The sequence below is a fragment of the Abrus precatorius genome, unplaced genomic scaffold, assembly GCF_003935025.1.
Source record: "Abrus precatorius isolate BTA unplaced genomic scaffold, Abrus_2018 Scaffold11, whole genome shotgun sequence".
Taxonomy (NCBI): Eukaryota; Viridiplantae; Streptophyta; class Magnoliopsida; order Fabales; family Fabaceae; genus Abrus; species Abrus precatorius.
Genome location: NW_020874303.1, coordinates 8,750,647 through 8,764,577, shown reverse-complemented (window position 1 = coordinate 8,764,577; position 13,931 = coordinate 8,750,647). Strand labels below are relative to the sequence as shown.

Genomic DNA, 13,931 nt, shown 5'->3' with positions numbered 1-13,931 from the left:
TGCCTTTTTTTTCATTACTTACGATGGAATGGGATATATAAAATCGAATGTAATTTAAATAGAGTTTCTATTTCGTCATTTAAAACTTTTTTATAATGAAATAAAATTTTGTAAATGCTCACAAGGTGAAATTAACCTTTAAATTCTTAAATTATTTTAAAAAATTATATAAATTTATACATTTTTTTAATTATAGTTATTTTTCACCCATAGTCGGATATAATATTTAACGTAATTCAAACTTAACATTACATATTAAATGGAAATAACCCTGTCAATCAATTCAAATGCTCAATAATCAGTAAATTTATACATTTTAAAAGTTTATATTAAATTTCTGCATTTATAAATTATTTTTAATCACCTCGATAGTTACGTTTGTGTCATAATTCTACCAAGGATAACTTAAATGTAATTAAAAAAAAATTGTTTAAACTTGGAAGTTTATAAAAGACTACCTCTTCTCTTGTATTAAAAACTTAAATAAAGATTGTTCATGAAATATAATTGAGAATATATTTTTATTATGAAATAACACTTTTTATATTTTAAATATAATTTCTTAAAGAACAAAAAACAATCATGACCCAGTCGTTGTAATGAATTGTCACACAACTAGTGTTTTAAGTCTCGAATAGTCTATATTATTATAATTGTATGATAATTTTATAATATATTATAAAAAAATTTACATGTACGATAATTAAATAATATATAGTATAATTGAAGATAAGAAAAAGTGTGAGAAGATCAATAAAATGGTGTTTTTAAAATTAAAATTAAGATTTACAGTTGCCAAATAGAAGTAAAACATCATTTTAAAATTATAATTGTTGACACGCACAAATCTGAAAATGCTGAAATCGATCTCTCTATCTTTATCTTTATTGTGATCTGCTTCTAAACATTAGCAATAGCACTTAATCCTAAATTTATAAACATCATATCTATTTTTTTTTAAAAAAAAACAAAGAATTCAAATTCAGAACTTGAAAACTTTTTAACTAGATTTTTTTTATCAATAACACTAGATAACATATTTGCATTATCTTTTGGAGTATTGATTAAAACTAGATAAATATATTGATAAGTATATTTTATTGATTATCTATATTTTTAATTTATTTAGATAATAAACATCTTAAAAAAAATTTGATTCTTAATTCTCACCTATAAATATATATATTTTAACATAACACAGATTAAAAACAAGTTTTCATCATGAGAGACACAACAATTATGAAATTACCTTCAAGTGAAGAATTACTCCTAGATGAAGAATTAACTTTAGATGAACTTATAGCAATTAGAGCTCTTTTAACAATGTAACAAGGCACAAGAAGGCATGCTACAAATCGTCGTTCTAAGAGAAGATGCAGAAGAATTCAAGAAAATAGTGAAGGGTTATCATCAACACAATTTTTTAATCACATAGGTTGGTTACCACTTCCAAACTTCTATTCTCACGTAACAAATTATGAGAGGTCATTATCAACACAATTTCTCAATGGGATAGATTTGCCACCACTTCATAATCTTTATAACTATATTGTTGATTGTAGTAAGCCTCTTGAAAAGAAGCTAACAACTAGTGACTTAAGAGCAAGTCACAACAAACTATTACTCAACAAGAAACATGTTGAAGAATTTTTCCTGCCAATATTAAAGAATGGTGAAAATATTGTGGCAGGAATACCCGTTAGTGCTTATGATATGGATGGTAATGTGTTCTTTATGAAGTTAAAAAAATGGGCAGATAAGTATTATGTCCTTAGTGAAAGTTGGAATAACTTTGTTGAAACTCATACATTAAAAGTACATGAAAGTTTTGTTAAAGTATAGATATTTTATCATTCAATACTCAATAATTTATGTTTTGCTCTTAGTATAAGAAATTTGGAAGAGTCATAATATGTAAAGAGAATAAGGACACTCCAAGTAAAGTTGATTATTTTGTTAAATTTTTTAAGAAACACTTTACATTTAAGAGATTATTCTTGTTTTTTTTTTTTCAAATTGTTATTTGAATAATTGTTCTTTACTCTTAGTTTGCTATTATTTACATACAATATAATTTGTTTATATTCCCATTAAAGATGAACGTAAATCCTGAATTTGTATCAAGCACCATTATATTTTTAACACTGATTTTTAATGCACTAAATCTTTTCTCTTTTAAAAAGCTCACTTGTGCCAATATTTTTAAACGGAGGTGGTAGGAGAGTTTCGATTACGTAAAAATTATTTAATTAAAATTCTACAATGTTTTAAAAATATTTTGTTTACTGTTTAAATAGATACGTAAAAATACATAATCACATGATAAAGTGAAAGTCTTGCGATCACAATCGTAAACACATTTTTAATTTAGTCATCTATGCATAAATATCACATTAATGCGTGACCACCGAATAAAATATACTTTATATAGACTTGAGTATATATTTTTTATCTTTTACCGTTCTTTCTTTTACTGTGAACTGCGTCTTCTTCTCCGCATCTCCAGTCAGTGAAGGCTGAGTGGTTCAGTGAGAAAAGAAGCTGTGTTCTCCCAGTTTAATGCTTGAAGAGCCTCTGCATGATGTCAGAACAAGTTCACCTTTGATGGGGTGTTAGAACAAGTCCCACATCATGTGATTTCACATATTAAAAGAAGGTTATATACGATTAGCTTCAACCAAGGTTTGTCCATTCGGGGACATCCGATAAAATTGGAACGATACAGAGAAGATTAGTATGGCTCCATCACAAGATGACATGCACAAATCAAGAAATTTTGTGTCTGATGATTTTTTGGGAACTTAATGAATAAGTTTTATAATTTCTTTCCAGAAAAACAATTGGTTAGATCACTTTATGCAACAATTAGTGAAATTGGAATATGCTCTTTATCCAACATTCAGTTAGAACTTAGACATATTGCTACTTAAGATTTATTTGTTAGTTTATCTAATGGTTTTTTTTAATGTGTCCAAGGAAACACAATTAAAACCTAATCACATGACATCACATAATTTAACTCGGTTATAACATTAAAGGCTACAATTTTCAATTAGAAGTTACTATTTATTGATATCTTGTTATGTGTTTTTGGACAAATGTTAAAAAAATCTTTTATCTAAAAAATTGATTTTGTATAACCCACATTTGTTGATTAATTCGTTATTCATATAAATACTTTAGTAGGAATATTTATATTGTGAATAGGGAGCACTAATTTTATCTTGATTCTTTGTAGTCTATTGTTGAATTTTATTTTTTTTTAGTTTATTAACTATGTTCTATCTCCTGTTACAGCTGTGTGAAAAATATATTGCAGAATTTGTGCTAGTTGCAATGCCATGATTGGATATGTAATATTTTTTAGTTGCATGGAGCTGTTTGGCATACAAAATGCTTTTGTTGCCATGCTTGCAAAAACTGCTAATAATTTATTATGAGGTGAAAGTCTTTGGTTGCTGTATGCCCCCCACAATGAATTTAATCTTGACATGTTTAAACCTTGTTCTAATATTCATGTATGATGGAGATACTTAACTTATTTCCTTAATTTTAATGTTAAATATGATAATAAATAATGGTTGAATCACCACTACCATCAACCCTCCCATAAAGGAGCTGCATAACCCAAGATGTAATGTTTACAAGAACTTTGCAAGTATTCGAACAATTGGATGTTGTATCTTAGTAACAGTATTTTAATCTCCAAACCTAAAATTTGGAGTTGAAGAAAGAATTGCACTGCAAATAAGTCATGCACACATATATTGTTTTCTGTTTAATATTTTTAGTTTGTTAGCTACACATACAATAAGGTAGGATTATGGAATTTAGGGATACAACTTCACTAAGGTGGAGGGTGGGGGAGTAAGGGAAAGTGAAGAAGTTCAGTAATCATTAAGATACAAAGCAAATGAATGATGAAAAATGTTAAAAGAATCTCCCCTCAAAGCATGCAAAAAACTCCCTTAGTATAGGATATCACTTTGGCTCCCTTACTTTGAATTTCATCATATGAATAGCTTTCTTATGTAAATTGTTGTTCATACTGTGCTGACAATATTTCTTTTCAAGTGAATTGAAATATGTCAAATTACACCGTCAGGTATCACCGGAGATCAATATGATATCTCATAGGACCAAAACTAGCGGTTACTGTAATTAGGAATAATCTATAGGCGTACTGACCCAGCCACAGCGTTGTTATCTTGGATTATTAGGAATAATGTACCTGTAACTGAACATGTTATTTTGAGACCCTTGAAGTGATTGAATTACATGTGCATGGCGTCATATTGTACTATCATATTCCTAGCTACGTAGATATAATTTGGAGTGGGACCATCGCACTGATAATGAGTAATGCACTTAAATCTTTCTGTGACATATTTGGGCAGTTACATGCTATAACTTAGTAACTGCTACTATCCCACCTTCATTAGACCTTAGGACTCTTTACATCTATCAACTGAAAGATTGTTTTCTTTTTCTTTCTTTTGTTTCAAGCTTTGGAAATATAGTTCAGTCACTGTAAAATATTTTTTCAGGACTAAAAGCATAGCGATGGAATTATGGAAACTTGGGGTAATAAAAAAATACAAATTTTAATAATGGGAAAGGAGTTTAAAGGGAAAACTTTCAGAAGCAAAGCAAAAATAATCAGAAAATATTGTAATTTGACCACTCACGAATGTAAAGAGAAACACTCCCTTTAATACCTGATAGTGTCTATGATATAGATGGTAATGTGTTTTTTTATGAAATTAAAAAAATAGGCAGATAAGTATTATATTCTTAGTGAAGGTTGGAATAACTTTGTTCCAACTCATGTATTAAGGATGCGTGAAAGTTTTGTTAAAATATGGATATTTTATTATTCAACACACAATAATTTATGTTTTGCTCTCGATATAAGAAATTTGAAGGAGTCATGAGTCTAAAAATAAAGTGAAAGGAAAGTTTTGGTTGTGTAACACTGCCTTGATTGTATTTTTTACCTTTATTGTGCATTGTAGCTAAAACAGAAGTGTTAAAGTTGTCAAAATGTACTAATAAAATTTATAAATTTTTAATTGATATTTTTATGAGTATTAGCTTCATTTATTTTTATTTTTTTTGTCATGACAGAATCAAAATTATTTATATGAGGTAATTATATTTTAGGTAGTATTAAATTTAAATGTAAATAGTCTCTCTAAAAATTAGAATCTAATTAGATTCTAATTAAAAGATTGAAATTGTGCAGTTTAAAAACATAAAAAAAAACAATAAATAAAAGTTTAAGTATGTGAATTAAAATATGTATTATTGAATCTATTCTTCATATTATACGATTATGAATCTTAATTTGACACTTAAAATAAACTAACTGGTATGGCATAGGTGTTTGAAAAAATTAATAAAATATAAAATTTAAATTTAAATTTTTAATTTAATTGATCTTTTAACTAATCTTTATCACCAATAATATTAATAGCATTTTTTTATTATCCTTGTAGTTATTAATTAAAATTAGATCAATATAATAATAAGTATATTTTATTAATTATATGCAGACTTTAATTTATGTAGATAAATATTTTATTATCCTAATCATACAATTATGAAGTATATATAGTTATGTCTTTGTTGAACATTATTTAATTTAAATATTTAAATCATAATATAAATAATCAATTACCAATAACATATATTTTATATATAAAAAAAAGTAAGAGTAGTGTGTTGTAACGCTCTGAATTTTTGGTAATATTGTTTAATTATTAAATATTTATATACATATATTTTATCTGTTGATTGACATGAAGATGATGGATATATATGTATAATGATGTGGACATGTATAAAAATGATTGTTAGAAAATTCGTATAGTATAGTTAGAATGTGATGTGAATTATGACTGGACTAAAATAGATTGAATATATATATATATATATATATATATATATATATATATATATATGTGTGTGTGTGTGTGGGGGGGCTAAGTGTGGATGCTGCTGCAGAGTATTTTCGCTGTAGTGAGAGACCCTTGGGCGTGAAGCATGAAATTGATTATGTTTAATTGATTATGTGATAAAAATACGTTGTATGTAATATGATATATATTTTTGTTTTATTTTAATCCTTGAAATGATCACTCGTTACACATTTTAGTTTCTAAAATTGTTGACAGACATTTTAATCCCTGATTCTTAAATAATCAATAAAATCATTAGGTTAAAATTTGTCCAAACAATATCTAAAACAACGCCTCTACTGCAAACAAAGAACAAAAATGAAAATAATTGTGCAAACAATGAGACGATGTTCGTGCAAGTTTGTTGTTATATCTCCAAAAAGGCAAGCGGATTAGAGTCATGGTTTTCCGATCATCAACCTGCAAAATTTGGTTTAGAACAGAGTCCAAGTTCAGTTGAATTGGTTGGAGGCTTTGCATTCCATATCTATACTTATGATTCGGTTCCTCTTTTTAAACATAAAAAAGATTAACACAATATATAACATAACATACAATTTTTTTCTATACACAAGTCTAAAATATATCTAAAAATACAATGAACAAAACTCTTTTTTTTTTTTTTTTTGCACTCTCTATTTTCAAGTAGTTTTACCAACTTCTGATTTTGAAAGTTTTATTTAGAAGTTTAAAGGGAGAAAAGTAACAAATTTAAAGAGTAAAGAAGGTAAGGTTAATTGAAAAAAATTAATTTGAAAGAAATTAAAAATACGAATTCATGATAAATTTTAATAAATTTATAAAATTTACTGACAAACATTACCATCAAATAAATCTTTCTCTTCCCCTCTTTCTCCTAAAATTAACTCACTCCAAAAGCTTAAAACATTTGCTGAAAGATTGGCCGAACCATTGCAAAAACTGGAAATGGAATAAGGATGAAAGTAGGGTTTGACAGTGACAATTAAGCCAATTACAAATCAACAAGGAAATTGGCTATTCCATGCAAAATTGCATATTGGACAGAGATTCAAAATACATTACCTACCCATGTTTATTCAATCAAATTACGGCTTATATACATAATTTACAATGGTAGTTAAAAAAATTATTAGATAAATAACATGTTAATGTATAAAATGCTTAGACCGTCCATTATCACTTTTAACATCATTATACCAAATGCTAATTTCTTGCTTTTAATTTATTAGTTTATACACAATGATTGCGCCTCAAATTTACGTCAGCCACTCGTTAAAAAAAAAAATCAGCGTGTCTAATGCAACATTTCTAGTAATTCGTCTAACAACCAATCATGAAACAAATAAATTACTGCACTTAAATGATAAAAGTTTCCTTCAATATGTCAACAAACAAAATTTTACTAAGATTCAATATCACGTAAACGTTGTTTCTTTTCTAACAAATAATCTGGGAAGGGAAACGCCTGAGCTCGGGGAAAAACTTGGATTTAACACCACATAATCAAAATCTCTTGTCTAAAGCTAATCCCAGCCGGTAGCCGCAAAAGTTTGGGCCGCAGGAGGCCCAGCAACTTGTGGAGCCGCAGCAACTTGTGGAGCCGCAACAACTTGTGGAGCCGCAGCAACTTGAGGAGCCGGAACAGACTCACCCCAATCTCCTGTAAGAGGAACTTCAGTCAAAATAATTGTGATTACATAAATTTCGTAAGACCAATCAAAACTGTTAATAATAGAAAAGGCATATGTGGCCCTATCATCTTATCACTGGATCAGAGATTCTCTTCTCTCTCTTTCTGGCCAGTGGAGGAGAGGGAACTGTTGCAACATATGAATGACAGGAATCAACTAGCACTAGCACAGTTGTATACCAGTAACATTTTTTGCATACAATTTACAGAAAGGAAGGATGCACAGCTAATTGCATTATTTCAACATCAAATTTGGACATAGAGACATAAAGGTCAATAAACAGACTAAATGACCAAGATGAACTTATTCAAACATTATGAATAGAACAATTCATATAAAACTTAGTCTAGCATCATCATCAAAAAGATCCAAAACCAATTCAATAATTCTTACCGGTTGCTTCTGGGGCCCAGTTACCAGGAGCTGCTGGGATTGGTTGTGGAGCTTCTTCAGTCCAGGGTTGTTCAAGTGCAGCAGGCCATTGGCCATCAGCAGGGAAGCTGCTAATACCAGCAGCATTAAAGTCCGAAATAGCGTAATCTTGGGCAGCTGGTGCTTCATCTTCTTCTTGTTGCTTGGCCTCCTCGGGTTCTCTATAGAAGAACAAATCCACCTGCATAAGAAAGATTGAGATAATTAGCTATTACAAGGAAATTTGTAAGATTATAGACATCTACAAACAGAATGAATCGCAAGAGCTATAAACAACCATTTTATTCAGAAAAGCAGCTATTTATTTACCATGACATCCCACTTGTGTCCTGGACGAATAGTTCCCCGCATCTGCAGTACCATCCTAGCTAATAGCCAAAAGAGACAACCAATGCTATGCTTCCCCTTATTATTGGCAGGAATCCCAACGTCAACATATCGCATTGGAGAATCAGTGTCACAAAAAGCAATAGTTGGTATATTTCCAAGAGCACCTTCCTTAATGGGCTGCATATAAAACAATTACATAAGGCAAATTCTGGCAGGACAGGCAGTCAGGTACAAAATAACATGATACACTCAATTATTATCTGAAATTTAAAACCAACATAAGAAAAGATCCTCGACAGTTAAAAATTGAACTATATTTCTTCTCAATACACCTGCAACACTTCATAGTTTTAACTTCTAAAGAAGTAATAACCTGATGATCTGTTCTTGGATCAGTCAGAATTAGAAGACGAGGCTCATTATAGGATGTCTGCAACTGATTGGTGAATGTTCCGGGCGTGTGCCTTCCTGCAATCGCATGAGTGCCAGTGTATTGAGCAAACTTAAGCACTGCTCTCTGACCATAAGGCCTAGCAGATTGAACAATGATATCTTGAGGGTTCTCAATGGCAACAATAATCCTAGCAGCAAGTTGGAGCTTCTCCCATGTCTTGCCAAGGTTAATTATGTAAATACCTGAAAAACCAAAAATACTAAAATCAACAAAAAGTCTAAGATGTCCTGTTTCATAGCAATGGCAAACCTTTATAATAATGATAGGAAAAAAAAAATCAGAAACCTTTATAAAAAAAATAATTAGTAATTAAATTGACCCTTTGAATCAATGGTAATTAGCAATATCATGACCATGTTCTGCCCAAATTCAAAACACAGACACAAAAAATCGTTACAATTATCAAAAAGTCCAGATATCTTGCCTTTTTATTAATTTTCCAAAATTTAGAGCACACATAAAACACGCAAAGCTACTACTATAAGCACATATTCACAGTGATGGGGCTTCTAAGGTATCTAGAATTCTACATTTGAGTGATTATATCTAATTATAAATACATTGTAACATATTTACTAAAAGTGAGAAAGCAATTAATCTTGGCCATACAACGATATACGAATAATAAAAATTGATTTAATTAGTTATAGTCTTTACAATCGACTTTAATTAGTTGTGATTCACTCGTCAGACGCTCTCATCTCTCACCTTATGCATTATTATAAATAAACAAATATTAAATGAATTTAAGCATAACATTGACATGCTATATTCTCATTCACCGTCTAAAAAGATGCAATTTTTTTTCAATACTAGGAACATGGAAATCACTCATTAAAATTAAATTTTAAAAAAATCTGTGAATAGATCACTGACCGTCGGTGCGGCGCTTGAAGACGTAACGTTCCATTTGAAAGTCACAGTTTTTGGTGCCGAGGTGAACGTCGGCAGCGAGCATCATCTGGATGTCCGTCTCCTTCTGCGACAGCTGACGTGGCGCAGCTGCAGTGGTAGCGGTGGCGGCCATGACTACGGGGGTAGGAGAATTGGTGATGGTGTTGCTTTGTCTTCTGAAGATTTGAGAAATTAGGATTTCTGAAGGTTCATGCTATTATGGACATAGGTGGAGGACAGAAAAACCCTAATTTTGTTAAATGACGCTAATGTCCTTTTATTGTTGACATTTGGGCCTCGAGGGCCGTGCCATTTTCTGTTGGTCATTACGGTATTTTATTATCTAAGAAATCCTAAATGGACTTTTTTTCATATGAAAAATGAAATTAAGTTACCAAAATATAGGATTTTTAAAAAATAAAAATATGAAAAATATTTGAAAATTATCATTAATTATCAATCAAAACTTTAAGTATTTAAAAAAATTTAAATGTTTATTATTTTTAAGAAATCATTATTGACAAGTTTTAAAATTTTTTAAAAATATTATTAACAATTTTTTAATTCTTTATGGTTTTAATTTTTTTATAAATATCATATCTTATTATATATGTTATTTTTAAATAATACATATAAAAGAGAATCCTCTGAAAGGTTAAAAGAGATAAATAATTAAAAAAATAAAAGAATATATATGTTAAAAAAAATTTATCCACAGATATATATATATATATATATATATATATATATATATATATATATATAATGTTTGGAAGTATATAATATACTCTCTTTTTATGAGCTATAAGTATTATATTATTTTTTAAATAACATATATTGTTTAGACTATTTGTATTATTAAAAAAATTAAAAGTTTTTTAAATATTTTAAATTTACTAGTTATATTTTATTTTTATTCTAATTTTTATTTATATATTTTTATTATTTAAATTTTGTCGTACTTTACTGTATTGAAGTAGATTGTTATATTTATTTATTTTTTATTTAAAACTAATATTTTTTTTTTTAACTTTTTTGTATTTGGTCTCAGGTTATGTCTTCTAAATTTTTTTTAACAATGATAAGTGTTTATTTTTATTTTTTGTTGAACCTTGTAAAATTTAAACAAACTAAGTATAAAACTTAAATTAGATAAGATTGTGAGGTATTTTAATTTTTAAAGTGATAAGATTATTATATTTTTAAATAAAATAAAGAATAGTGTAATTATACAATTTTTTTAGAGTTTGTTTAGATGTTATCTTAAGAAGTGGAATGGAATATTTATTTATAATTAGCTCTTGTTCGGGAGTTAAAAACAATGAAAGAAATTGTTAAGAGTTTTTTTTTAAACTTTCTAGAATCTTTCTAAATTCAATTTTTAAAGTTTCTTTAAATTTAAATTTTTTTTACAAATTTTAAATATTACAAAAAAAAGGTTAACATGTCTTTTCCTTCCTTTTTTTTTTTTTGTCCGTTACACTTTTTTACTTATTTATTTATTTACTTTTAAACAAAGCTTTGAAGAGAGAAATATAATTTATCATAAAAAAAATTAATTTTTAAATTTATCAATATAATTAATTTTTAATATTTTTAAAAAAAATAATAACAATCATCAAAGTATTCTAGTTTTGGGTAAATTAGAAATTATTTTAGTATAAAATTTTAGGAAGAGAAGACTATGCCCCAATTCTAAAGCGAAAAAGGTCATGGACTAAAATATAAAAAAAATATTATAAAAACTTATATTTACTTTAACTTTAAAGATAGGAGTAATTTCAAATTTAACCAATATATGGAAGTTAATTTTTGAGTAAATAACAGCAAGGACGATATTAGTTGGTAATAATTATTGTTTGAGAGTATTTAGAAAAGATGAACAAGTTTTATAAATACTCTTATAACTTTATTTAAAAGTTTAGAAAAAAAAAGTGTATAAAAAGTTGGTTAATACAACACTTTTCAAATTAAGGAAACATGAGATTAAGAGGGTTTTTGAATGTTTATAAATCCTCCTCCTCTTGTTTAAAAACTATAAAATAAGAAAAATCATTATGTAAATCTTTTCATTTCCTTTTCTTTCTCCAAAAAAATCTTTATTAATTGCATAACGTAAAACTAGTTGCATTAGTAAATGCTTCTGGTGCTAGCAATCACGTCAAACATTTATTATCTTTTAATAATAAAATAATAATTCTATTAGCAATGATAAATGGTCCGTTGTTACTTCTTTTACCATTCATCTTCTATCTACTGTTTTCATTTCATAAAAGCTAATACATAGGTATTTGGATGTAAGTTTACAAACAAAGATAATACCTTGTTATCAGCCGAGGAATATTTTCGAGCAACAATATAAGATGAAGAGCAGCTGCTAACAGTGTAGTTTCTTCCCCATTTTTCAGATCTTCTCAACTTTTCTTAAAATTTTTGTCTTTCCCTATCCCATCCTTCTATGAAAAGCTCTCTCCTTCTAATTTTAAAGATTTGTTGACTCTCTAAAATTTTTCTCCTTTCCGAAAACTTCCCCCTGGATCTCTTGCTTGAGATTTTATATTAGGTTCATTTAGGGTTTTTACAAAACGCCAAAATCTTGAGTTTTTTCCCTTTTCATGTTTAAAATTAGTTTTTGATTTTGGGGTATAAACCTGTGTAATACAGGTTGCTGTTCCGAGAAGCAAAATCATTTTTTTCAAAAAATTTCCATTTTACTGTAAAATAATTTTATTTCATTTTTTTTTAATTTTGGAAGTAATATCTGGAAGACAAAAATTGGTATTCACACATGTTATGATGAGAGAAAATTATAGAACGAGAATTGATGTAAAGGTTGTGAATGAGAATTTAAAGTTGTTTATGTTATCAAAGTGAAAAGAGAAGTGTTGTGAAAATGTATGTCATGAAAAAGTGACAAAAATATGTATAGATAGTTAAAAAGATATATTGGAAGTATAGAGTTTAGAGACGATTTAAGAAATCTTGAGAAAATGAGGATAGTGAATATCGTTTGTAGTGGGTGCACATGAATTGCTGAAAGCGGAAACATAACAGGCATCACACTTATTTCTCGACTAGACTCCTGACTATACCTTTATTAAAAAGGGTTGTGTTAGCACATTATATTCATATTATTCTGGCTAACCAATGACCATCTATATTTATGAAAGACCTCAAGGTATCTCGGGAATAATGAATGTAGAAATTGTGATATCTATGTTATAATACAATGATTGTATAATTATAATGCACATGTTGTAATAGATTAATTGGTGTAATTATAGGACAAGTATTGTAATACATTGATGGATATCATTATAATATATATATAGTAATGCATTGATTAATATGATTAAAACGTATGTATTATGACATAATAACTGATGTAAGAATATATGAAATGACATGATCTTAGTGTATGTCTTGAAATAGTAATGAAGTGATTATTATGATGTTTGATCTGCTAAAAATTTATTAATATAATATGCGAACTATATTATTTTAGTGTATATTGCCTTTAATGATGTTTTAGTATTACTTGTTCATTTATAAAATAAGAAATTTAGTGGAACGATAAATACTCACTCTTATAACTATTTTTCAAGAATTGAAATAAAGAATAATTTGTTTTAGAATCATATTTTCAGTGACATTAAAAAGAAGAATTTACTTTATTAAAATTTAATATATATTAAAGTTATAATAATTTTGATTAAGTCCTATTTAGAAATTGATTTGGTATGTAAATCATTTAATGTTGATTTTTAGGAACTTAAAAGGTTTGATAAAGTTTCTTGTAAATAATGTTTTGAAATATATTTATAATATTTAGTAGTTAATTCGCTTAATTCTACTTTTTTTTTTTTACTTTAATGTTCAATTTAAATTGCAAAAATATATTTTTATGTTAAGAATAAAACTTATATATAAAGTTTTAAGATTTTGATAACTTCTATTGTTTTAAAATTTAAATTCATGTAAATTTTCCTAATTTATAAAAAATATTACTTACTTTAATTAAATTTTATTGAAATTATATACAACAAGAATAGAGATGACCTACCTTGTTATAAATTTAAAGCTAATGTTTTTTTTTTTATTGCATTTATTATAAAACAATTTATGATTTAAAATGTAAAATAATGTTAACAAGCTCAACAAAATTCATAATTAATTTTGTAAAATTTA

At 27.5% G+C, this 13,931-nt stretch overlaps 1 protein-coding gene and 1 non-coding gene across 5 annotated transcripts; one reads left to right on the top strand and one right to left on the bottom strand.

Moving 5' to 3' along the window:
* Window positions 1-2,686: 2,686 nt before the first annotated feature.
* LOC113856751 lies at window positions 2,687-2,794 on the top strand. Its single transcript, XR_003502985.1, has one exon. It is a non-coding gene; the product is annotated as a U6 spliceosomal RNA (small nuclear RNA).
* A 4,472-nt stretch (window positions 2,795-7,266) lies between these two features.
* LOC113854788 (40S ribosomal protein SA-like) lies at window positions 7,267-9,992 on the bottom strand. 4 transcript variants are annotated; one of them, XM_027486006.1, is made up of 6 exons: window positions 9,726-9,977; window positions 8,769-9,031; window positions 8,375-8,572; window positions 8,027-8,246; window positions 7,566-7,614; window positions 7,300-7,532 (listed from the first exon to the last, which is right to left on the bottom strand). In XM_027486006.1, exons 1-6 carry the CDS (start codon window positions 9,874-9,876, stop codon window positions 7,466-7,468), a joined length of 948 nt encoding a protein of 315 aa, XP_027341807.1. In that variant the 5' UTR covers window positions 9,877-9,977; the 3' UTR covers window positions 7,300-7,465. The 4 variants fall into 4 exon arrangements, with proteins under 4 accessions (XP_027341806.1, XP_027341807.1, XP_027341805.1 ...); XM_027486007.1 differs by having other exon boundaries at window positions 7,301-7,532; window positions 7,566-7,602; XM_027486005.1 differs by having other exon boundaries at window positions 7,267-7,602; window positions 9,726-9,992.
* Between the last annotated feature and the right edge of the window lie 3,939 nt (window positions 9,993-13,931).